General features: G+C 38.2%; 1 protein-coding gene across 5 annotated transcripts in view; it reads left to right on the top strand.

The window, feature by feature from the left end:
- The window catches only part of ARHGAP21 (Rho GTPase activating protein 21), a 111,907-nt gene that overhangs the window by 76,289 nt on the left and 11,340 nt on the right, over nucleotides 1-24,278 (top strand). For 4 of the 5 annotated variants that reach the window (XM_057432905.1, XM_057432906.1, XM_057432904.1 and 1 more), the window contains 7 exons: nucleotides 6,213-6,242; nucleotides 7,731-9,678; nucleotides 21,858-22,016; nucleotides 22,164-22,266; nucleotides 22,358-22,394; nucleotides 22,864-22,989; nucleotides 23,762-24,046. In XM_057432905.1, the coding sequence (XP_057288888.1) occupies nucleotides 6,213-6,242; nucleotides 7,731-9,678; nucleotides 21,858-22,016; nucleotides 22,164-22,266; nucleotides 22,358-22,394; nucleotides 22,864-22,989; nucleotides 23,762-24,046 (2,688 nt within the window). The remainder of the gene's footprint in view (nucleotides 1-6,212; nucleotides 6,243-7,730; nucleotides 9,679-21,857; nucleotides 22,017-22,163; nucleotides 22,267-22,357; nucleotides 22,395-22,863; nucleotides 22,990-23,761; nucleotides 24,047-24,278) is intronic. The other variant, XM_057432907.1, reaches the window with a different exon arrangement.

Genomic DNA, 24,278 nt, shown 5'->3' with positions numbered 1-24,278 from the left:
TTCCACGTGGCATCTGGCAGAGGAAAGCCATGAAGAGACATGTTTTCTGCAGTCCACAAGACTACACATTGCATGTACTCAGACCTGTTGGAGGGGCTTCTGATGGCTGAAGTTTTCAGTCTGAACTTCAGTATATATGTTTTCAAGTGTCAGTCTGATGGCAGAGTTGCAACATGTCAATATACAGGTCATAAAGATAAATTGTATCCTATAATAGAAGCTGGCAGTTAATGGCCTGCAGCTTTTCTTTTAGACCACCACAAAGGAGGAAAAAACTTGTAAAACAACAGTTAGCAGTATTTTGAGACACAGTGCACCACTGTAAATGAAAAATTTATGCAGTTCTTCTGAAGATGGTAATTATTCATCTTAAGCCTTCAGATGTTAGAATCTACTGTTCTCATTACAAGATCTGGTGAAGAACTTTGCTCTACTCAAAGCTGAGCAGTCATTTTGAACAGCATAGACTGTTACTCCTTTCACTCAGCGTGAAAAGATGGTAACTTTCTGTTTTCAGCTGAGAGACTGCATGCTGGTTTTGTTTTGTTTTTCACTTTTTGTCTTTGTCATTAATGCTGTATTAGCTTTTGTGGAAGTCTCTAAATAAATTATAAACCTCAGAGCAAATTCTTATTCCTGAATGAAGTACAGCTCCTACAAGTGATAACAATCTCTGTAGTGGTAGGGTCAGTGTAAGTGCAAAGTGACCAAAAATGGGAAGGTGCATTATGCCCTTCTTAGCTGAGGGAAAACTTACACTTCTGTCACTGAAGTTGTGTTATGTAAGTTGCTGTCACTCATTGTAAACTGTTAATATTAAATGTTAATGTTATTTAACTGTTAATGTTAAATACAGGTATGTTGTAAAAATAGAAGAACTCAAAGCACTACTGCATATTGTAGTAGGAGTTAATGAAAGGTTTATCTAGTGCAACAAGCATGAAATAGTTCCATTATATTCAGGAACAATGCTGGTTGTGGTAACTTTTACAGTACTTGGCAGTCTGCTCCATATGGTGATGACTGCTAGGTTAACTACATAAAGACCACAGTTGCTTGTTTCTATCCTTAGTTTGCTATTTATAAACCTTGAGTTTAGTCTGCAGAAATATCCATATGTATCTGTGAACCTCTGGGTATATTGAATTTCCTGAAAACGGGGTTAAACCCATTCATCAATAGTAACAATGAAGTGGTCCAATCCACAGGTCATCACCCTCTGTGGCATGTGCACAGTGCTTACTTTGAAGGCAATTACATGTGAAAGCCTACTGTTAGTGTAATCAGTATCAGTCATTCATTGGCTGGTGTGATCTTGGAAATGTCACTTTTGGGATGGGGGAGAGGATATTTAAAACATCTCTGCCCATGACAAAACCATGAATTCTTGGCAGCTATGATTGTGTTGTGTTTTTTCATGCTTCTTGTAGGTTTTAGTACCACTGACTTCATACAAATGGAAAGACACATTTAGGTTGACTACAAATAACTCTTAAGTGTGTTTAATGGAATTGTTGCTGGTTTGTAATCTTTGCATAACAAATTCAATACTAAGAAGTTGTTCAAACTGTGACACTTTCCAGTCATCCAAAAGCATTTTGTGCTGCACAGAACGTACTGAATATAAGGGTGCTCCCGTAAGAGAGAAAATTGAAATTCCTAAGTCCACTTACAGGTCAGCCGTGTTATGATTCTTGTCAGTAGTGTTTTTAGTTTCTAATGTGTACATGTTAGGGTGTTCTTCATATGCAGTATTATTTCATGTGGGAATTCGCTTGTTTGCTAATCATTCCTTGTGTATGTGAAGAAGAATATAGCTTCCAGGTCACTGAATTTTGAAGTATCAGGCACTTGAAAATATCACTCTTAAAAATTGCATCTTTGATATGGTCTACACTAGAGCTATTCATCTAGAAGGTTATTTGTTATGCAGCATATTAATGATTATATATCAGGTCTGCTATATGTAAATATATGTAGATATTTATTTGTAAATATGTATATCTGCTTTGTGTGTATGTGTATATAAACACACATGCTACAGCCAAGTTATCCTGACTTTCATCTTTTGTTTTCTGTCACTTCCTGGTCTACTAACTCAGAAAATCAGCTTTCCTAACTTTTTTCTTACCTCCAACAGTTTCACTTTGAATAAGTTTTAAGAATTCATTTCTTCATACGAATTGCCCTAAAAGGTAGGAGGTTTACTTCTAGTCCTAGGTGGTGTCATCATGCATTTTAGTAGCATGTGAATGTTGAAACACGCCTTAGCATTCCAGAGGGATCTGTGTAGTTTCATTTCCAAAAAGATTTTACTGGGCATTCTGTGAATTATGAGAAATGTGGAAATAAAAAGGGGGCTGTTTATACATTTTTTTATATGTTTAGTTCCCTCTTGCATATCTTTTATTTTACATATTTCTGTAAAATTACAGGCCACTGAAACTGTCTACCGCTAACTGAAAGTTGACCATGTTTGAATGGAAATGTTTCTCTTGTCATAGGTAGTAGGGGAACAAAAAAATCCTAGATGGGAGTGATCAGGAAAGCAAGTGAAAGTCAATTGAAGCATCTCTTTTTTTTCCCTTTTTTCTGATGAGGTGATGTGGACGTTTTCAGTATGTTGGGTAGCTGGGCAGAAGAGTTTGCTGCTTTGCCATTTCTGATACTTACAATATCTATGGAATTTTGCAGCTCTCAAGGCTTTGTGGTACCTTGAAATTGCCAGGGATGCACCTGTATTAAAAAATAAAAGAAAACTAACTTGCATAAGGGAGTTTATTCTAGAGTTTCATATGCCACAGTAACCTCATGTCTCTGACTACAGGTCTGCTCACAGTCAACTTGAACAGTATTGTCTTCTTTTTTCCTGAGACTGTCCAGTTGCATCAGACCCAATGGAGCAACATGGCTGTTTCATTGGCAAACTGTAAAATATTTTCATTTGCCTTACTTTAATAAACAGAGATGTTTTAATACATAGCTGTGTTTAGACCTGAGTCTTGGACCATTTGTTTACTTCGAGATTTTGAACTGACACAGTTACTTATGTACTCAGAGGTTAATATTAAAGCTCTGACAGCAAGTACAATGGAAGAAGGGGTGTGACGTGAAGACCTAGTGACCTAGGAGACTTAAACTTCTTTATCTAACATTTCCTATGTTAGAAAATACTATTTGCATCAACCCTCCTCATCTCAATACAGACTAATACTCACAAGGAAGTCTTTCACACCTCTTGTATTTGGAAATTAAATTTCTTGGGCTTAAGGCATTAAATTTGATATATTAAAATTTCACTGCTATTGAGAAGGTGTGTATGGGTTTTTTTGGTCATTTTTTTCAGATAACATTATTTGACTATAGTGATTGCTAGGTGTCTCTGACTGAAATGAAACTTCTTGAGCTGCATTACTGGCATTCTTGCCAGAGCAAATTGTAATTGGAAAGTGTTTCCTTTAAGACAGCTGAAAACCTTTTAAGATGTTCAGTTCCCGTACTCATGTTAAGTGTGAGAATAGGTTAGGGCTGGGGAAGAGAAACATGATCAGAAGTCAAAGTGATTGGAGAAAGAAGCAAGAATGCCTCAAGTTCAGTCTTGCAAGGTGCTGGGCATGTTAGCTTGATTCACCAAAGCGCTTATCTCCAATTTTTTAAGTAGTTCGGTTGAAATCAGTGTTATTATTTATCCTCTAGTGAAGCGTAGTGAAGCATGCTTATCCTCAGTGAAGCATATGCCTATGTGCTTTTATGGATTTGGACTAAGGGGTATAGGACATGGTTGGTTAAAGTTCTTGGAAGTATGGGGTTTCACTGTGATTCTTACCAAGACATATCCTTGTACATTAGCTGTCATTATTCTCACATAAATGGCATAAAACCAAGTGAGGCAAAAACGCAAGCAAAACTCTTAGCTGAATTTTAGAGGGTTAATAAAATGCCTTGTAAAAATACCTTATATAATGTTTTATTGGCTTAAAATTCATTTTGTATATCATACACGAATGTATTACCTTAACAGTTAAACCCTTAATGTGCTAACTGTTATACAGATTCACAATAAGAAATTAATTCTTTGCCACAGATGTTTGCAAACTTGGTGCAAACAAAACCAAGCTGCAAGGTGGGGAAGAAATTGTACACAGTAACTGGAAACACACTGAGTTCTTTCCGTAAGTGCAGCAGTTTTCTTCTAGTAATTGTTGCAAAGCTGTTATCCATCACAGCTCTTTATGTCACTCTGAATTGGTGTATTTGTATGGTAAGCTTTCCATAACTGCTGTTGTTTTGAGAAGGTGGGAAATTGCTCATAAAACACCATGTTTTCAGTTGTGTTGGACCTTCTGGGTAACTGCCGAGTACCTGGCTCCTGTCGGAGTTTGAGTGGCTTGGCTGGTGTCTGAATCAGGAGCATTAATGATCTGGATATTAAATTTTTATTTTTAAGTTGGAAGGCTTTTTTTTCATTTATTTATAAGGCTCTTTAAAGACTTAAGTTTAAGCCCTACCCTAATGGCTTTTTGTTGAGTATATCCTCTGTTGCAGTCACTTGGAGATTAAGGTAGTATTTCCACATAGCTATATCATTTGAGGAACTAAAGGGAGAGGAGAGTAGTATTTAAACTGTGGTTTATATATAGTTGCAAAATGTTAAAGTGTCAAAATAGTGTATGAAAACTAATAAATACGTTGGCATGCTTCATATTTTTTAGTCTCCAAAGCCTCTTCTTAAAATTTAACTTTACTTTCTAGTTAAAGCAATTAAAATAGCTCATAGTAAAAAGTGGATGGTGCAGCATTTAGTGTGACATTATTCAGAACAGATCAGTGCATTTCTTTGCAAGTTGCAGTATTCGTTTTTAGGCCCTTGATTGGAATTATGAAGCAAAGAGAATTAATATTCTTTGTTACAATGTCACAGCTCCCGTTTATAAACTTTTTCTTGCTCGGAAGAAAGTTTAGCTTTGTTTCAGTGATTTCTTGGGAAGTGGGTGGAATGAGCTTGAAAGAATGACACTTCCCTCATCATAACCTTTCTTCCAGTAACTGTCTCATTCAGGACTGGCAGTCTGTCTGGATACACCTGCATCATGGAAACATACTCTTTACTGGAGGGAGAAGAAAGCCTAGCTGATCTAATTTTGAGCCCTGTGAGAATGCTGGCTTCTGAAGAGATGTATCTGTGATACATTTTGTCAAGAGTTCAGACCTGATTTTTAAACTCATTTGTAGTCTTCAGCTATGAGCAGATCACGCTGGTTTTGGAATTCAGCCTTTCTGCTGTCAAAGTCAATGAAGCATTGTTTGTGAGGGGCATGTTTTACAAACACATAAACGCAGTGCATTTTATATTGGTGTAATGTGTGTGTATCAAGGTTTTGAACTGTTTTATGAGCTGTATAAATTAATAATTGTTTTCTGATTGAGGTGGTGATTATTTTTGTTTCCTTTGCATGACAGTTGTCTCTTGCTCTATATGTTTTCTGGGTTTTCAGCATCTTCTCCATTTATAGATACATATATATATATTAAATTCTTACAGCCTGTCAAGTTCCTAAATAGTCATTTATTTAAAGACTTAGAAATATTTATCTATGTTCTTCCCCTCCATTAAATGTGCCAGTGGAAACCTGGCTTGATTTTTTACTATGAGTGGAGGAGGAAAAAAATACAAATCACATGAGTAGAGTGTTTCTGCAGCATCATTCCTCTAATTTCAGATACAGAGCATGAAAGCAGCTGCAGTCAGCTGACAGCTTGTGGTCATGTTCATATATATGTGGGGAAGGGGTGTGCTGTTATAAATGCATAATAAAGCCGTTGTTTCGTCACCAGGAAGGCAGGGATGGTAGCAGCCCAGGGGAAATGAGAGACAGTAACGTTGCTGTAGTGGAAGGGAAGTCTTGCTGCATAGAGCCAGAGCTCTCTGCAGGCAGCTGTAGGGATGCACCAAGGCAAAATGGCACAAATGTATTTCGCTTTCTGTAAAGGTAGAGGATAAACGCAAGGAGCAGATGAAAGCCTGAGATGGATGTGCTCACAAGGAGGGTGAAGTTATTTTTTGTGCTCTACTGCCCTTTACCTCTCTTGGTACCTTCCAGTGAAATCAGTGTAGTTGTATTTTTAGCTTTCTGTATTCAACATCAGTATGACAAGATAATTCTGTCTTTACATCTGTAAGCAGCTTTTACTGTTTTCCTGTTTTCTGCCAGCTGCAGTTTACAAAGGATGTCACAGCACTGGTAAGGAATGTACAGTAGCCATTTCTCTGATGGTTTTGTAAGGCATGTTTTTCTTAAGAATATGAAACAGCAAGTTTGCTGGAAATGAGATAGATAGTCTGAGCTGAATTTTCTTCATAATGCTAATCTCCTAATTTGCGGTTTGTGCCTGCGTTACTTGGTCGGTTTTCTCTCAGTATGCTTTAATATTTTGCACTTCACTAATGCTCGGTGTAACATTGCAGCACTGTTGTAAATGCCTCGCCCTCCTCTGTACTTTGCTCTGTATTAATTTTATGGCTGCACTTGGGCTTTTATAACCTGTCTACTGTTAAGACAGAGCACATTGATATTCTGGAATTGAGCATGTTATGATTTGGACAGGAAATGCTGTGATATGATACCACGCCTAAGTGTGTAAAAGCCCTGAGAAATCATTTTAATCTTCCGTTGCATTGGCAGGCTGTGCATTGGCTCTTTATCTCATTATGTTTAAACTGAACAAAGTCATGCTAAAGTTTTTCAGTAATAAGATACTGTTTAAATATGCTGTGTGCTTCTCATTGATTTATTATTTTGAACGTTCTGTTAATTTCACAATGATAGATACTGCTTTTTTAAAAAGTAAAATAAGTGTAATAGAACCGTTTTTTTTTCCTCAGGAGTCAGGCTTTTAATCATAAAGGTGCAAATAAATGCACCAAGGAAATTAATTGGAGATTTTAATACTGTGTGTGGACAGTAGTGGATAAGCATGAATTTTCATACTGCTTGTACCTTAAAGTTAAAAATGTTAAATATTAGTAATATTTTTGCAGCAACATTTGTGTGCCATATGGTGGCTGTCTCCTGTAAAATGTAAGATGACTTATAGGGTGTTGGCTCACAACAAAGATATTACTGCTTCAACTTACTTGTTTTATGTTTAGGAACAGTAGCTTTTATGTACAAGACAGAGGGGTGTGTGTATGTATTTTCATGTGTAGTTTTCATATGTACTACATTAAGTGAACATGGTTCTTTTGTACACTAAATGAAGAGAGAATTTTCTAGTGCTAGTTGAATTTATTATGCAGCATTTTAACCTGTCGGTTGCTGTGAAATTTTGCTTTCCAGCAAAGTGAAGCTTAAATGGGAAGAATGTGTGAAGCATCATGGTAGAAAGCAAAATTAAGGGAGAGAAAAATACTGTGTTGTGTGCTCATGGATTTTGGGAAACTTGCCTCAGTGCCATGCCTGCAGTATTTCACAGAATTGGTCTTCAGTTTTTTTTATTTATTTTTTTTGGGGGGTGGGGGGGTGGAATTAGGGGGGAATGTGTGTAATGATCTTGCTTGTTTTGTTTCTAAGGGACTAAGGGGGTGGAACACTATCTTTATCTTTTTTAACTAACATCTAAGATTATGTGAATTCTGTACTTGTGTTTCCCCTCTTGAAGCTTGGTGGTGCAAATGGAGAGCTTTTCCATTTCCCTCACTACTGAATACTCACTTAATCTTCTCTCCACAGGCGTATTCCCAAGATGCCTACCTGAAAGGCAACGAAGCCTACAGTGGTAATGCCCACAACATACCTGAACCACCGCCAATATGTTATCCACGCCTGACATCCGCACCTTCTGTGATGGCACAAGCTGGTGACAAGCTATCTTCTGACTTCTCACTAGGGAAACAGCAAGTCAGTAGACCAGTACGGGCAGTGACACAGCCAGAAAGGGCCTACAGAATGGAAATACAAGTGCCTCCGTCACCAACAGACATTGCAAAATCAAATACAGCCGTGTGTGTTTGCAATGAAACCATAAGGACTGTTATTGTGCCTTCTGAGAAGGCTGTAGATTTGCCATCCTGTAGAAATAATCATGCTGGTCCATCACACAGGACAGAGGAAGTAAGATATGGCTTGAAAGATCAAACCAGTCTAAAAGCACGGACAACGTCACCACCTTCTTCAGTGTCCACTGCCATTGTACTTCCCCAGACTCAAATAACGAGGCCAGCTGATCCATCTGGAGCACTAAGTAAAGCTTCAAACTATGTAGTATGTCCAGAAGCAATCCCAAGCACTAGACCTGCTGCTCAAGTCACAGACTCATCCTCAGTCTCTACTAATCATTACAGTTCTCCAACCTCCCACCAGCATATAGACTGGAAGACCTACAAAACTTACAAAGAGTACATTGATAATAGGCGCATGCACATGTATGGCTCCCGAACAATACAGGAAAGGTTGGATAGCTTAAGAGCAGCTTCTCAGAATACAACTGATTATAATCAAGTGGTGCCAAATCGCACTGCTTCTCAGGTACGGCGCAGGAGCACCTCTCACGACAGGGTTCCACAGTCTGTTCAGATCCGGCAGAGAAGCGTATCCCAGGAAAGACTTGAAGATCCTGTGTTGATGAAAGAGTGGCCACGAAGTGCTTCACAAGATACTCTAACTTCACCTTCAGTTAATGCTAGGAACCACAGGGCTCGGTCATGGGATTATCTCAGCAAACAGGGTGAAGTGCTAGAAAATTTCCATTCTGAGAATCTGATTGCAGATACAAATGGAGATAGGAGAAAGACTTACAAGTGGACAGGGTTTACTGAACAAGATGACCGGCGGGGTATTTATGAGAGATCTAGACAGCATGCGTTTCATATGTCCCTTAGAGGGCAAAATTTTCCTGTGGCTCCTAGTGCTTATATTTCAGACAACAGGAGAACAGGGAGTAGAGCTTCTCTGCCTGGTTCTCATTTTCAGAAAGTTGCACCAGATATAAAAATGTTACAGCCTTCTCGAGATTTGCAAACTCCTGGGGGAGTTTCAAAATCTACAACTGTTTCACAGGAGAGATTGTCTCTCACGCCAGCCAGAAGTTCTAAAAGTAGTTCTTTGAAGAACTCTGCTCCCTATGCAGCAAAACCATCATTTCCCCTTAACCAGGGCCTGGATGCTGTTGCCAGCAAAGACCAAAGAACAGTGAATCACTTGCATCAGAGTGGTCTGTTAAACCAACAGTCAAGGATCCGAGCAGAAGGTGCCCCAGATCACAAAACAGAAACTGGCAAAACCATCCCACCCTCCTCTCTGTCTCCAGCTACCGCCAAACTTGTCCAGCCAAGTGAGAGTTCAACTACCTCTGACAAAATAGATGGTTCCATGAGACAAAAAATTCATGATTTCGAAAGGGAAGATGTCCATGAGCCTGAAACTCTGCAAACAGATGTTCAGGAAAATGACAAAGACACGGTGGTCATGCGGGACAAATCACCTTCTGGCCACCAGACTCCGCAGCCTTTGAGGCATCAGTCCTACATTCTTGCTGTAAATGACCAAGAGGCAGCCTCAGACACTACCTGTTGGTTACCTAATGATGCTCGGAGAGAAGTCCACATAAAAAGAATAGAAGAAAGGAAAGCATCAGGTTCCAGCCCACCTGGTGACTCGCTGGCTTCTATTCCATTTATTGGTGAGTTCAGCTATTGGAGTGTACATAAAATGCTTTTCGTTGCTAAAGATGATGGAGAGCACCATGCCAGGTAGCGTACTGCTGTTCCTGTAAACCCTGAGGTCAAGGGGCATGGAGGTTCTTTTCTCATCTAGAGCAATACTATTTTGTAGTATAAAAGCACTCTTCAGTGGAGGGAAAAAAAAAATGTTCTGCTTTGTCTGGAGTCCTGAATGATCAGTGTAAAAGAGATACTCTTCCAGAGCTTTCCTTAACTCCCTGGAGAAGCCTGCATTATATAACTGTGTCTGGTTAACACTCCACATAACACTCTGATGTTTCGGATGTGGACAGCTAGCATTTGCAGCACCTTTAAAAATACTTCTCTAGTATAAAATGTATTTAGAACCCAGTAAAAGAGACAATATACATGTGAATCTGTAGAAGGGTGATTTGTAAAAAAAAAAAAAAAAGTCAGCTGAATGGGTAGGGTGAAAGCTTTCTGAGACAGATGTGGGATACAGGAACGGTGTTTCAGGTGAAAGGATAGCAGGAAAATGAAGTGAATTTGCAAGTGACAAGGCTAATGTGGGTATGAATTGAAGACTTTGTGGAAGCAGAATGTGAGAAGCCACAAAGTTTTGATGGTGGGCTGTGACACAAACAGGGTTGGAATTACAGGGAGATCATAGGAAGGGGGCTGAGAGCACTTGTGAGATCATTTAGAAGCAAAGAGGAAATGGGAGAATTGTAAGTGATGGGGGAAAAATAATCCAATTTTGGATATGTGAAGAACTGGAGTCATCTGCTGAAGAGAATTTCAGTGGCAGAGCACTTCTGTTCTACTCAAGTAGTGAATACAGAACGTTGTCTTTGCTCTTGTTGTTGAGTTGGATTTTCTTTTGTTGTGGCTGGTTTATCCTTTGGAGTCTAGGTATCCATGGACCATTTTTCACAGGGCTTGATTTATATCTTTTTATGTGTTCTTGAATTTAATATAAGTAGTATTTGGAAAATACTAAATTTTGATTCTCTAATTCATGTATATGAAAACCAGCTCTTTTTTTTTTCTTCACATTAAGGGAGTTACATTGTCTTAGCACAATTGTCTTCTGTTGTGGATCTGCAGCAGTGATGTTTTTCCCCCTAGAATTATCTGTATCATAGAATCATAGAATGGTTAGGGTTGGAAAGGACCTTAAGATCATCACGTTCCAACCCCCCTGCATGGGCAGGGACACCTCACACTAAACCATATCACCCAAGGCTTCGTCCAACCTGGTCCTGAACACTGCCAGGGATGGAGCATTCACAACCTCCCTAGGCAACCTATTCCAGTGCCTCACCACCCTAACAGGAAAGAATTTCCTCCTTATATCCAATCTAAACTTCCCTGTTTAAGCTTTAACCCATTACCCCTTGTTCTATCACTACAGTCCCTAATGAAGAGTCCCTCCCCAGCCCTCTAGGCCCCCTTCAGATACTGTAAGGCTGCTATGAGGTCTCCACGCAGCCTTCTCTTCTCCAGGCTGAACAGACCCAACTTTCTTACGTGATACTGCTTTAAAGTAAATATCCAGAATTAGTGCAGAAGGTTTGTGTGCATGGAAGAATGGAAATCATACAAGAAATAAAATGTGGTTTTTTTGACAATTTTGTTAAGATGTAACAGAAACAGTTTCTTAGCTAGCAGGTGGGTTTTATACCAGGTTTTCTTTTTGGAATGGGATTTGAATGTATTTCTTTATCTATTTTTTTTATTATTACTGGATGTATCAGTATCCAGTAGAATTTTGGATTCTTCCTTAAACTCTGTCAGTCTTTAAGGATTAGTACAGGTTTGTAACGCATGTAACCTGTCTTTGTGTAGGGTTTTTTAATACAGTGCCAGGAGTCCATGTTTGGCATTTGATTGAAAGTATGTGCAGTATTTGTGCTCAATCAGAAGTGCGTGCTGCAAGTTTTCTGATTTCATACAACTTAGATGTCATGTGACAATCTGATCAAGATTGTCAAATCAAACCCAACCTTTTCTACACAATCTCCCGTATTGATTTTGACAAAGATTGGCCATGAACTCTTACTGATGTGGCTTGCTTCCAGAGTTTTAGAGAAATGTGATGATTAAAATTCAAAGAAGCCTTAAACATGGCAATTGTACTACATTCTGGTAGCAGCTGAGCAGTTCAGAAGAAACAATTGCAGCCTTGGGTGTAGCACCACATGGGATTGTGTGAATTCTTATGAGCTTCCATAGCCTCTTTGACTGTAACCTCCGGAATACTCTAGACTTACTAAAAGGTGGTGCTGCGAGAGTGTGGTCATGGCCTGAGCCGACACAGTACTTGTGGCTGAATTCCTAGCAAGAAATTCTTGTGCTGGTACAGGTGCTGTGGAAAATTTCCACCACAGCTCCATCACTTTGAAGATGAAATAACCGTCTATGAAAAGAAGGAGCCTCAAATGTCATTAAGAGTGGGCATCTTCTAAAGTTAGAATTAATATGTATGATTCCAACTTTGCTTGTTCCACTATCATTATTCCTAATTACAGCCTCATTTGTTAAAAGGCTTACTAAATCAGGCAGATAAAACCCTGTATCTACTTTGAAACTCAGTTAAAGGCTTCTGAAGGAAAATCACTTGGATTTTTCTGTTTTGTGTTTTGGTTTGGTTTTCCTCCTGTCTGATGATTGAAAAGGATGTTACTGTGAGTTAAGACATACCTTGCTGTTGGCGACCCGTCAGCTTTCATTGTTTACATCAACATAATTGGTTTTTGCAGTATTAGGTTTTATTAGGTATGGTTCATTTCATAAATGCACTTCCTGAAGTTATTTGTATGCTAGATCTTTGGGGTAGTGTAAAAAATGTCAATTTGGGGGCAATAAATATCTTCCAAGGTTACATGTTATTACCTTTTAAAATACTTTGTGGTGTATTTATTTTTGTTATCATTTTCTGCGCATTACAAGTAGTAGATAGGGCCAGACTATATTTTGATAGAAATTCAGCCAGGAACAACTGGCTTTTGCAGCAGTATTTTGTGACTTATGCTCTTGAGAACAACACAACATCAGGATGATTTTAGCTATTTATAAGTATCATGGTGACCTGTACCACAAAGAGAAATCCAAGCAGAGTTTCCATCAAGCTTGCTTATGGCAGATTCTATAGGGATTGCAGTGGGTTGCTGCAGAATGATTTTGCACATTAATCCTGTCACAAAAGGCTGTTTCAAGCAGAGAGATCAAATTTTTGTTCGTATTTGCTTACAGAAATGAGAGATCTGATCTGTTCAAAGCAAACCTAGTAGGTAGGTGTAATACATTTTATAGGAAAAATAGATTTATTTGAAAAAAATAGGCAAAATACTGTGTGCTCAATCTCTTTTTCAGGTAAGCACATGTTCTTGGGGGATGAGGAACCTGATGGTTTTACACGTACTGGTTTTTACCCTGGTACTGCAGGCTTCAGTGCTTCCCATGTAGCTACTAAATGCGGTGTGTTGTTAGCTTGGAGCTGGTGTTTCTATTTCAGGTTCTCTCTGTTGTTCCAAGCTATACCAGATAGCCTAATGAAAGGCTATTCCTTTTACCCTGAAACAGTCTCACCTGTTCTCTAGACTAGTAAAAATACCATTATCTCTGTCATTGGCTGTATTCGCAATTGTGGTGTTTAATGTATGTTTTTTTCAGACTTGTAATTTGTACACAATTTCTGCGTTAGAGAGCAGCAAATGATAAATTTCTGACCTACAGGGTGATTTTGTACATGTTAACCTGCACTGGGATGGAAGCTAGGAAGCTACTTAACATTTGAATAACTGTCGAGAAAAGGTTGATTCAGAATATAGTTATTTTAATACATTTCTTGGATATCTAGTGTGCATGTCAGAGCTCTGCAGCTAGCTTGAAACTTTTTTTTTTCCTTCTTAACACCATTTATTGTAGAGCAGAAAGCAGCTTCTTAGAAAAGGATAATCCAGCTCCCAGATTTAGTTGAATGAACTACCTCTATGAGTGAAATGGAGAAACTGCTTCAATACTTAACTGGATTGCAGTGTGCCTAGCTGACAGTGCAGTTTAGTGCTTTGGCCTTTACTACTGAGCGGATGTTCTTTCTAACCTTGCCAACTTCAGGTTTTCATATGAAAATTAATTTTATATGAATATGTTTTAAAATAATTGAATGTAAATAAGTATAATCTTGAACTATTTCTTTTTTTAATCAAACAAGTTTACAGTTATCCTATTAGAGCTTTAGGCATGCAGTAGTATCTGGTAAGTATGAAGACTTTCCCTCAGAGTGTGATCCCATTTTTGAAAATATCTAGTACATCCTTACCCTAGAAAAATTTTAGGTCACTTCATTGTACTGTTAATTTGTGAATAACTGAGAGAAAATTAGCCAGATAAAAATATTTGACCAGACTTCGATAACACCAAAGTGTTGTAAAAATTAAATGAGTGTCCTCTTTCTGGCTGAAACTGATACTTACGGAAAGGTGTAAGAGCAGGACAAGGATATGTGATACTTAATGCTGGTACTTTCTGTTCTCCAACCATTTGCACTTTACAACATCCCTGAAACAAATGTGATTTTAAGTGCTCTGTAAACTTGTCAATTCTCTTTCATACTACAGTAAAATTTTGCTATCCGATCCCTGTATTGAATTAAGTAAAGATTTGCCAGAGGTTTAACCACATGGTATTCATTCCTTTTTGTTGGGGAGGAGGAAAAGTGTCTGTTTAAGACCGAAATTTCTGATGCAAATGTTGTATGAGTGACCAGCAGACCATTCACCCTTTCCATGCCACTCATGGTTTTATCGTTCTATTGCTTCTACCTGTGGCACTGGCAGACAACCATAGCAATTTCTGTGCTAGTGATCAGGCAGATTCTGATTTTCATCTTGCTTCAGGAGCTGATCTTCATGATAGTATTCAAAAACAGTTTTTGTGTTTCCATATCTATTTTTCTACAAACTTCTGTAATAATAAAAGTATTTGGGTACTTGTTAACAAATAGGATAAATTTAGCTGGCTTCTAGTGAATCCTGCTTTATTTTTTTTTTACCCAAATACTTTAAATAAATTAACTAGGAAATCAGGAGGTGAAACATTCTAAACTACCCAGTGTTAGTTAAGCTCTTCATGTATCTTTATTGTACATATGATGGCATTCTTCTTCTCTAATGGTGGAAGTAGAGGCATATTAAGGGTTCACCTTCCCAGTACCTACCCTTAAATGGTAAGTGTGTGCACAATTCCAAGAACCGTTTTTGAAAGTATAATGAGTTTACTCCCTTTTAGTGAAATACGTGCCATACCTTTCCATTCCTCCCCATACATCTTTTTTGTCTCTCTGAAGGATGCTTAGTCTCTGGTGAAGAGTATGACAATGTCAATGCACACATACTGAATGCAATTGTATTCTTGAAACTAGAAAATGATTCACCTCACAGCGCACTATAAGGGTTATGATGGTAGGAATAGAGAAAGGTTAGGGGAAACAACCAGGGACTTCTCACATGCAGTAAAGAAACAATTGAAAGAATGTGCTCATTCCATTTTCTCCATGTGAGAAGAGGTAAGCTTCAGGTAGAGAAAAATCCAAAACCTCAAATTTCTGCAGCAGAGATTGTGGCTCATCAGCCCAAAATGTGTGGTTACCTTAAGGGCAAATGGTGTCTGAATGAATACACATGGCTGATACAGGATGTTTTAAGGAAACTTTAATTTTAGTGAAAACTGATAGCAGTCAAGTTGAATATGAAAATGTAATTTTTTATTTTTTTTTTACAAGTTACTGCCTAGCTATTACAAACCATGAAAACATAAATGTAACCGCAGTAGAAATTAGAGCTGACAGATGTTCGTTTTTGAGGGGCTGTTGCTTCCATTATTTTAGCGGTAGCATTGGCACAGCTTTTAACATGTCATCAGTGTTTCTAAGATAAGCATCAGTCTTCTGTTTTATTTTTTTTTCAGGGTTTAACAGTGTGGCCTGCCAAATCATTGTTGCTTCAGGCTTGTTTTCTTAGCCAAAGAACAATTTTCAAATCATTGTGGTATTCTGAAGCATAGCAGCCAAAACACAAAATTACAAATTAGCATTTTAAATACCGTTGAAATGCTTTGGGATCTCAAAAATCCTTTTTCTAATTAAAACTTAAAATTTTAAGGCAGTAACTCGTAACTTCTAGAAGGCTTCTGATTCAGTAGAAGCATCAGATTTGTTTGTTAATTTGTAATATTTTCAAAGCGTACGTCAATCCTTAGTATATCATTCTAACTTAAACTAACAATTACAGGTAATAAAGGATTACTAACAGGGTTCTGCACCAAAAAAAATCCCTAGTATACTGGGAATTGTGCTTTGTTACGTTGCAGGGTAATACTGTGAGCGGGAACCTTTAGAATTGTTTTGTATTACTTCACATAGAAAGATAGTTATGTATTTGTTTAACACTGCAATAAGTAAATGGCTGCCATAGATAAGGTTTTCAGAAAAGTTTCACGTTGAGAATAACCTTGGGAAGCCTTTTTCTGTTTGGGCGAAACTCCGTATACTAAACATAGGATTTATAGGTGCGCATTAGCAGAGGACTGGATTTGATGATTCAGGGGGCTTGTTCCAGTGCTGTGTTTGTGGCTTACAGAAATGAATGCATGCTCAGCATGCAGACATGTTTCCATTATTTTCTTTTGGCCCCATGAGGCAAATTACGTAAAGTAGACATATGAAGTTCTTTGTACAGACAAGCAGTTCTGTCAGTACTTAAAAACTAACATGCAAACAAACAAAAAACTTTTTAAAGGTTCTTCTTGAAAAACAGGGTAGCAAGTCATGATGAACCCAGCAGTAGTGTATCCTCTTTCCAAGTCACATGGTTTAGCCTTGGAAGTATTCAGTTACTGGAGCTTTCACCTTTGCAGGCTGAGTAATAAGATGCAGCAGCTTGTACTTCAAGATCTGCAACAAACTCACTGCTTTGGGGTATTTATTAGTCCTTTATGCTGTCCTGTGTGATATCAGGGTTAGTTCCATGTAGTTTATTTTTAACTGAACAATTAATCTTTGGTTTATTGATTGTTTCTATCCTTCTCACTATGCATAGGTGAAATTGTATACACGTCTTTTTATTTGATTGCCTTCCTGACAGGCTTTTAAGAAAAATGGCCTATGTCTGTGCTTGCCTTAAATTTAGCATCTTTTGAGGTTTATTGGAAATGAGGACCTCAGAGATAGACTTTTTTTTAGCTCTGTGTAGATGAAGATCCTCTTTGTACCTCTAGTATCCTGTCCAACCTCACTCCTTTCTTACTGAATTCCTCTCACTGTTGCTTCTTCCTTGCAGCCTTTCTCTCCCTGCTCTGATTTCCCTTGCTGTGCCTGTGCTTCAGCAGTGTTTGCTTGACCCTTCATGTCCTGCCTGCTGCCAAGGTCAAGGCAGGGAGATGTGGTCCGCATGGCTGCACTATATAGGAAGTGCTGCCTTATAGCTAGCTAAAACAGACCTAAACTGAGAGACGCAGAGGAAGTATTAGACATGGGACAAGATTTTAAAGCTTTCAAATACTGTGTTTAAGAAGAACGCTTTAGCAAGGTAGTGTATGTTGTGGTGATGGAGAGCCTTTTGCATGCAAAATGGGTGTTGACAAAGGGCTGGAAATAAGGGAGTGCCTCTGAAGACTGGCTTGCTGCAGGATCTGTTTGTGTCATTGGCATGTTCTGTTGTCAGTAAAGATTTTTTGGTGTTGTGATAAGTGCTTGATAGTTTTGTGCCTTCTTGTCTTAATATTAAAGTATAGTTACCCTCTCCAGTGTATGCCACTTGGGAAATTGTATGTTGAGTAGTGTGGGGGGGGTGTATGTCTGGAGGTCCATGCTGTCTCAAAATTCTTCTCATGAAAAGCAATTTAAAGCTGTTTTGAGTATGTGTTTAGTTAATAAAACCATTTCCTTGAAATGAAAAAATCCACAAAACCAAACCCATAATCATAACCAACTTGGATAAACAGGGGACTCTTAAGACCACTCCAGTGCAGCTCAACCCGTACATGTCTGTCCAGTACAATGAAGTTCATCTGAAGGTGCTAAGAGAGTTGGCTGGTGTCATTGTAGAAATACTGTTTATTAGTTATTATGCACCTGTCTTGAAGAAGGACAACCCAGTCAATCAGCCTTATCTGAGACCTTGGGAAAATCATGCAGTTAGTTCTCTTTGAGCTTATTTCTGAGCACATGATGGAGATGTTTGGAATAGCTAGCGTAGATTTACCAAGGGTAAATAGTGCTTCACCAGTGTGATTGCTTTTGTAATGAGATTACTAGATCTGCGAATGAGAGGAGAACACAAGAGGATCAGCAACCTTGACTTCAGCAAGGCTTTTGACCTTTTCTGCGATACCATCCTTGTGCCATAGTCTAGGTTGGATGCATTGCAGATACGGAGGAAAACTAGGCCATCAGGCATAAAGGGTAATGGCTAAGGATTAATATTCTACCTGAACATTGATTACAAGTGGCATTCTTCAAGGTCCATCTTGTTTTAATATCTTTATCTGTGACCTAGACAGGAGATGAATATTCTCATCAAGTTTGCAGACAACACCAAGTTGGGGGGTGCAGTCAACCTGCCCAAAGGTGGCATATTCAGGACACAGCATAGAGGGGTGGTCTGATAGGAACCTTTTGAAATTGAAGGACAAATGCTAAGTCCTGTTCCTGGAATAGGCTATTCTCCTGCAGTAGTACTGGCACCTTGATGGTGATGAAGGCTAAGACCATACTGGTCTGCATCAGTGAGCACACAGCCAGCATACTGACGGAAGAGATCATTCCCTTCTGTTTGGCACTTGCTGGACAGAAGTGGTCTGAGTTCAGCACTAAACCTGCTTGGAGAAGGAAGAGGTTGGCCTAGGGGACCTTCTGAGGTTCACATCCACCTCAATAATTCCGTGATTCATTTATATTATATTTAATGTTTTCAAAATGTGCTCCTTTTTGTGCTCAGGTGATCGGGTTGTTATTTTCAAACTTTCATATGTAATCTGGAAGGACTGTTCAGGTATCAACATTAAACAAAGGCATTAAATATTAATCATTGTAAAATTGTATTGTAGAGCATAGTAGGGTATGATACAGATTTGTGCTTTTCTTTCACTGATTTTGGTGTTCATTCCTTTGAATCTTCAGAAAACTGATCAGTACTTCTTCCTCAGTTTTTCATCCACAGAGTGGGGTAGTATGTCCTCTTTGTCATGCTTTCTCACCTATGTTTTGAAATGTTTCTCGGCTCAGTTTTGGAATATCTAGTTCTGCCTCTTAGCCCATTCAGGGTAAATTTGTTTCTTTGCAGAGTCAGAAAGTTAGTATTTGTCCAGATCACATGGTGTATGGATGCTCCCTCTCTTTGAAGGTCCCTGATCTCCAGCTGCACTGCAATACAATGTGTATTGCAATACAAATGCAATACAAACTTTTTGCTAGCTAAAGCAAAGAGAAATTTGTGTACCAAAGTGTACACCGAAGTGTACACAAATTTCTCTTTGCTTTAGCTAGCAAATAAGTTAATGCAGGTTGGAGCTGTGATGCCTGTTTATTGCAAGTTTGCAAGTGTCTTACCCCGTGTTTTTGCATTGAAAGGCTTTTCCTGACAGTCACTATGTGTGACTGTTGACCAGTTGCATGCTCATGTTCATGCAGGTGACAAGCAGCATCTTCCACTTTGCCAGAGATGCTCTGTTACCATGCTGGTTCATTGTCTGATGGCTGGTCTCTTGGGTTGCTTCATAGACAGCAGTGCACAACAAATGGTACTTGTATCCTTTTCTCAGAACTTTAAATAATCCTGGAGTCTTTGACCTTTTTGTTACAAATACTGAAAGGGACACCAGTAAACTGTGAGATAACACACTAGAAGACATTTTGTGTGGCTTCTCCTCTGGCTTGTTTGTTCTGTACACTTCACCATGTTTCAGACACAGGCATTTTCATTGATTGGGCTGAACACATCCTTTTACATGCTGTGTGAGGAGTTTTGAGGTGCAAATATACTAATTAATCAAGGAAACGGTAAAGGGAGACAAATACTGCAAGCACTAAAAATACAAGGGATACATGTAGTTGTTTGGGGTTTGTTTCTTGCTGGACAGCAGCAGTGGAGTTTGCCAGTGCGTTAAATTAGCAGGCAGTAACTCATACAGAGTATGTCATAGCTTGCTCTGTAATCACTTCATGTTATGTAAAAGCTTGCCATTAGCTAGCCTTCAACCTCTTTAGGGATTGAACAGTTATTTCCTTCCTGTACCAATGTCATTTGTAGTTTTTCTAAAGCTTGACTATTTCTAAAACTACTTTAATTTCGATACATCTGGGGATTAGATTCACTGTGAAGTAATAATTTGAATAATTATTGTTGCTTTCAAGGACTTAGAAACTGTTTTCCTCAGCTGAATTCTTGGATTTAAGTGTTGTGGGAAATGGTGTTGTCTTTAGTGTTGCCTAACACTGTTGTGTTCAGCGATTGCACAGATTTCTTTCAAGTGCTAACATTTTTGTAGCTTGAGTTGCAGACTATGACATGTTGAGATAAGTCTGTGATATAAATAACCTAAAGCTGAGCGCTTCCAGTTTGAGTGCTACAGACTAATTAATCGTACAGTGAGTGGCTATGTTCCTTAGTCAACGTTAGTGTAGTTCTTAGGGTTTGCTCAAGAAAGCTGAGCAAATGAAAAAGGGGTAAGACAGTGAGCTGTTGTAGTCCTGAAATGGAAATATAACTGAGGTGTTTCCTATTTCCTGGTTGCTGTAGGGAACAGATCTATAAATGTTTCTAATTTATCACTGAGGATATTTTTTTTTAATTACAGTATCACAGGTTTGCTGCGAGTTCTTTTGCTTTCCCTTTTATTAATATTTATAGCTTGAAGGCTTTTTAGGGGTATGTTTGAGTTTTTTTAAATGTAAAACTTTAAAACTCCAAAAAGTACTGTGATTTCCACACCATACAATTTAGAGGGGTGCTGTTACTAAACCTTTCTGTACTTTGTTTACTGCCTTGTTTGAAATTTACATTGCCGAATTTTGATGGTACAAGTGCTGCCTTAACAGAACTCTTAGTGACTGCTGGAAAAGCACAATGCAGCACACGCAGTTGTGTTTGCACAAAGCAAAGAATAAACCTCTGTCTGTTGAGTGTTCATTGATTTCAATAGGCTTTTCAGTAGCTCTGCATATTACAATTCTTAGCACCTAGAATACATTCATATTCATTATGGCAGTGCATTTCAGCCGCTGTTTGTGACTTGATCCCCCCGCTCCATTCCCTCTTCGCCTGGAGCATGAAGTAGAATTATTTTCCTAGCACTAGTAATGTGTTCTAGAAGATGTTACGGCTCTTTTCTCAGAGTGATTGGAAATGCATCTTTCAGCTTCCTCCATCTTGTAAGAAATACGTTAAATACTAGAAAGACTTAAAGCTTTTTGAAATCTTTCATGATGACCCTTGTGGCTGTTGAGACTGTGAGGTGTTGGGCATGTACCGCATGCAATCGTTTATATGAACAATTAGTGGAAGAGCTAATTGGTATGTAGTGGTACCATCTTTTAACAATATGAATACTTGCTGCTTTATTTCAGTGTACAGGGGGGTTGGGGGATTGGTTCTTTGAATTCTAGATAGCTGTTTGAAATGCTTTTTTTATTTGCTTGTAACCTGTCTTTATTATTTGAGTGCTTATTTAAATCAAATGGTTTTCAGTCGTCTGCCCATATTTTACTGTGAGAAATTGATTTTCTGTCTCTTGAGTTTAGACTTATTGATGTATTAATTGTCTTTTTTCACTTACGCACATAAACAAAAGTAGTCTACTTGAAAATAATATTACAATGGTTTAGAAAATAATTCCTGTTCTGTTCTCTCATGGCAGAATCTGTAATCAGGTATGCTTTCCTTTGCTCTTATCTCTATGTGCAAATAATATCTCTACAAAATGAAACAGGCCCCTCTTTCTCTAGGAGAAAAAAAGAAGAGTACATTTGATAGTGTGGATTAATTGGACCCTTACATTTGTTTGAAAGACTTCATGTTTAAGATAACTGATACCCCAGTAATGAGAAGTTCAGACACTTTAGTTTGAGCATTTGATTAATGCATTTAATATGTTAATATATTACATATTACCTTTGTAGATGAACCAACTAGTCCTAGTATTGACCATGATATTGCACACATTCCTGCTTCTGCTGTCATTTCTGCATCTGCTTCTCAAGCACCAGCTATAACAACTGTTCCTCCCAGTCCCGCATCTCCAATCCCTTTAATTCGGCGACAGCTTTCACATGATCATGGTGAGCGTTGATTTAATTTTCTTTCTCATGCAACTTTTTCCTTTTATTCTCTGGAGAAATGAAAACTATGTACTATTTATTGCTTGAAAAATATTGCAAATATGTGATTCAGGTTCCTACATATGCCAAAATTTCAATTTGTTTTAGAATCTATCCGGCCTAGTGCCCTGGATAGCCAGCCTGCCGCAAAAACAGAGAGATCAAAGTCATACGATGAAGGACTGGATGACTACAGAGAAGAGGGAAAATCGTGAGTTGATGAAAAGATAGCAGTTAATTTGGAGATCTTGTTTTTAAAGTGTACAGAATCTCATTTTAACATCTGTTTTTTCTCCCAACAGAACCATTAAGCATGTATCTAGTTTAAAGGGGATTAAGGTAGGTAAACATATATATAACAACTCCTAAGAATTAACGCATAGTGCTCTGACAAGTTGTATGAATTATACACCACCATTATACAAAGTGATGTGTTAAACACAGGCATGAAGTTTATTGGAATTGCCACTCATCAAATTGTTCATGCTGTGTGCGTAGCGTATTTAAACATGGTCTTTTTCTTCCTAGGCTCACCACATGGTCCTTGATTTCATTTTCCTCAGCTTCTGTAAACAAAGCGTACCTGTGTCGTGCTTTTGTAAAAACACTAATGAGAATCTAAGACTCCTTCTCAAAGTGTTCTTGGGACGTGTAAGGCCCCTATTGTTGTACGGGACACTTCAGAGATTGTATTTTTCCCAGGAGAACATTCCTAGGGGCATTTTTAAAATGAGAAACATCTTGAATGTAAGGAATGTAGAGAAATGTGTTCAGAAGTGCACTGTGGGGTTCTTTCTGTGGTGTTTAGGTCCCAGACAGCCAGAAATCTTCAGAAGACTCTGGTTCCCGCAAAGATTCTTCTTCAGAGGTCTTTGGTGATGCTTCCAAGGAAGGATGGCTCCATTTTCGTCAGCTTGTTACAGACAAAGGGAAGGTACCTGTCATGTTTGGGTTTTTTTAACCTACCACAAATACTAAGGTGGTGAAACACTAAGATAAGAAACTTCAAGCCTTCCTGTTGTGCTTTTTTAATAAATTTTTGGGGGATGTGAGCCTCAATAAGACTGGCAAAATTTTAGACCTGTTAGAACATTGACTTCAGTGAATTCCTTAGCTTCTTTTACAGACTGCTTTCTACATTGTCTTAAAGTCTGCATTTCAAAGCATCTGTGAAGTAATCTAATTTCTAATAACTAATTAAGTATTAAGAATCAGTCTCTTGATGATTTTAATTTCTGGTCTTTTTTCCCTCTCTGCTAATTATGAAAGAAGCTATAATCTTTTAGGCTGTTTTGGAGTCGAGTTCAAATTAACCTTCTGCACAAGTGTAGGCTACCAAAGAACATTGGGAGTCAGGAATTGCAGTGGTGTGTAGGAGTGAGTCTAAATTGGGCGAGAGTCCACTGAATGTTTTTTCCTGTGTTTGTATTAATGCCTCTGTGGAATTCTAGTCACATTCTGTTTCTTACTACTGTCATACATGAACACATTCTTAATGGGCTATCAGAGATTGCAGGGTAATTCACTCCTCTAATGGAGAGTAATTAGTGAATCCCACTTTGTGTAGTCTCTCTGCAGGCCATTCTGACCGCCTACCATAGAGGTAGGCGGTCAGTCTGTATTTTTAAAATACAGGTAATTTCTGTAACCCAGAAACATTAGTTCTAACAAATAAGCAAACTAATATATTGGTTGATGTTTTTCAGCGAGTTGGTGGAAGCATTCGGCCATGGAAGCAATTGTATGTTGTTCTTCGAGGTCATTCACTTTATTTGTACAAGGATAAAAAGGAGCAAGTGACGCTGTCTGAAGAAGAACAACCTATAAGCATCAATGCTTGTTTGATAGACATCTCATACTGTGAAACCAAGAGGAAAAATGTATTTAGACTCACCACATCAGACTGCGAGTATCTATTTCAAGCTGAGGACAGAGATAATATGTTAGCATGGATTAAAGCAATACAAGACAACAGCAACTTAAATGATGAGGTAATCATAATGTATAATGCAAAGGCAATAGTTCTTGTCTTTTAATTAAAAATTTATTGTATTTTCTTGTAATTAGTACTTCAACAAAAGAAATAATTTGCAATTAAGTAATAAAGACAAAAATGTGTACAGCAACGTAGAAGAAAATGAGGTGAAAGGCAAGGTAACTGTAAAAAAGCCTTACGTACTCAAAATCAGCGAACAGGCTTTTGAAATAAATGGATTGATGTTG

This window comes from Pezoporus wallicus, unplaced genomic scaffold (assembly GCF_028554395.1).
Source record: "Pezoporus wallicus isolate ANWC-B61680 ecotype Strahan unplaced genomic scaffold, APGP_CSIRO_Pwel_v1 scaffold_2584, whole genome shotgun sequence".
Classification (NCBI taxonomy): domain Eukaryota; kingdom Metazoa; phylum Chordata; class Aves; order Psittaciformes; family Psittacidae; genus Pezoporus; species Pezoporus wallicus.
The sequence above is the reverse complement of the archived record's forward strand: the minus strand, read 5'-3'. Positions and strand labels throughout refer to the sequence as shown.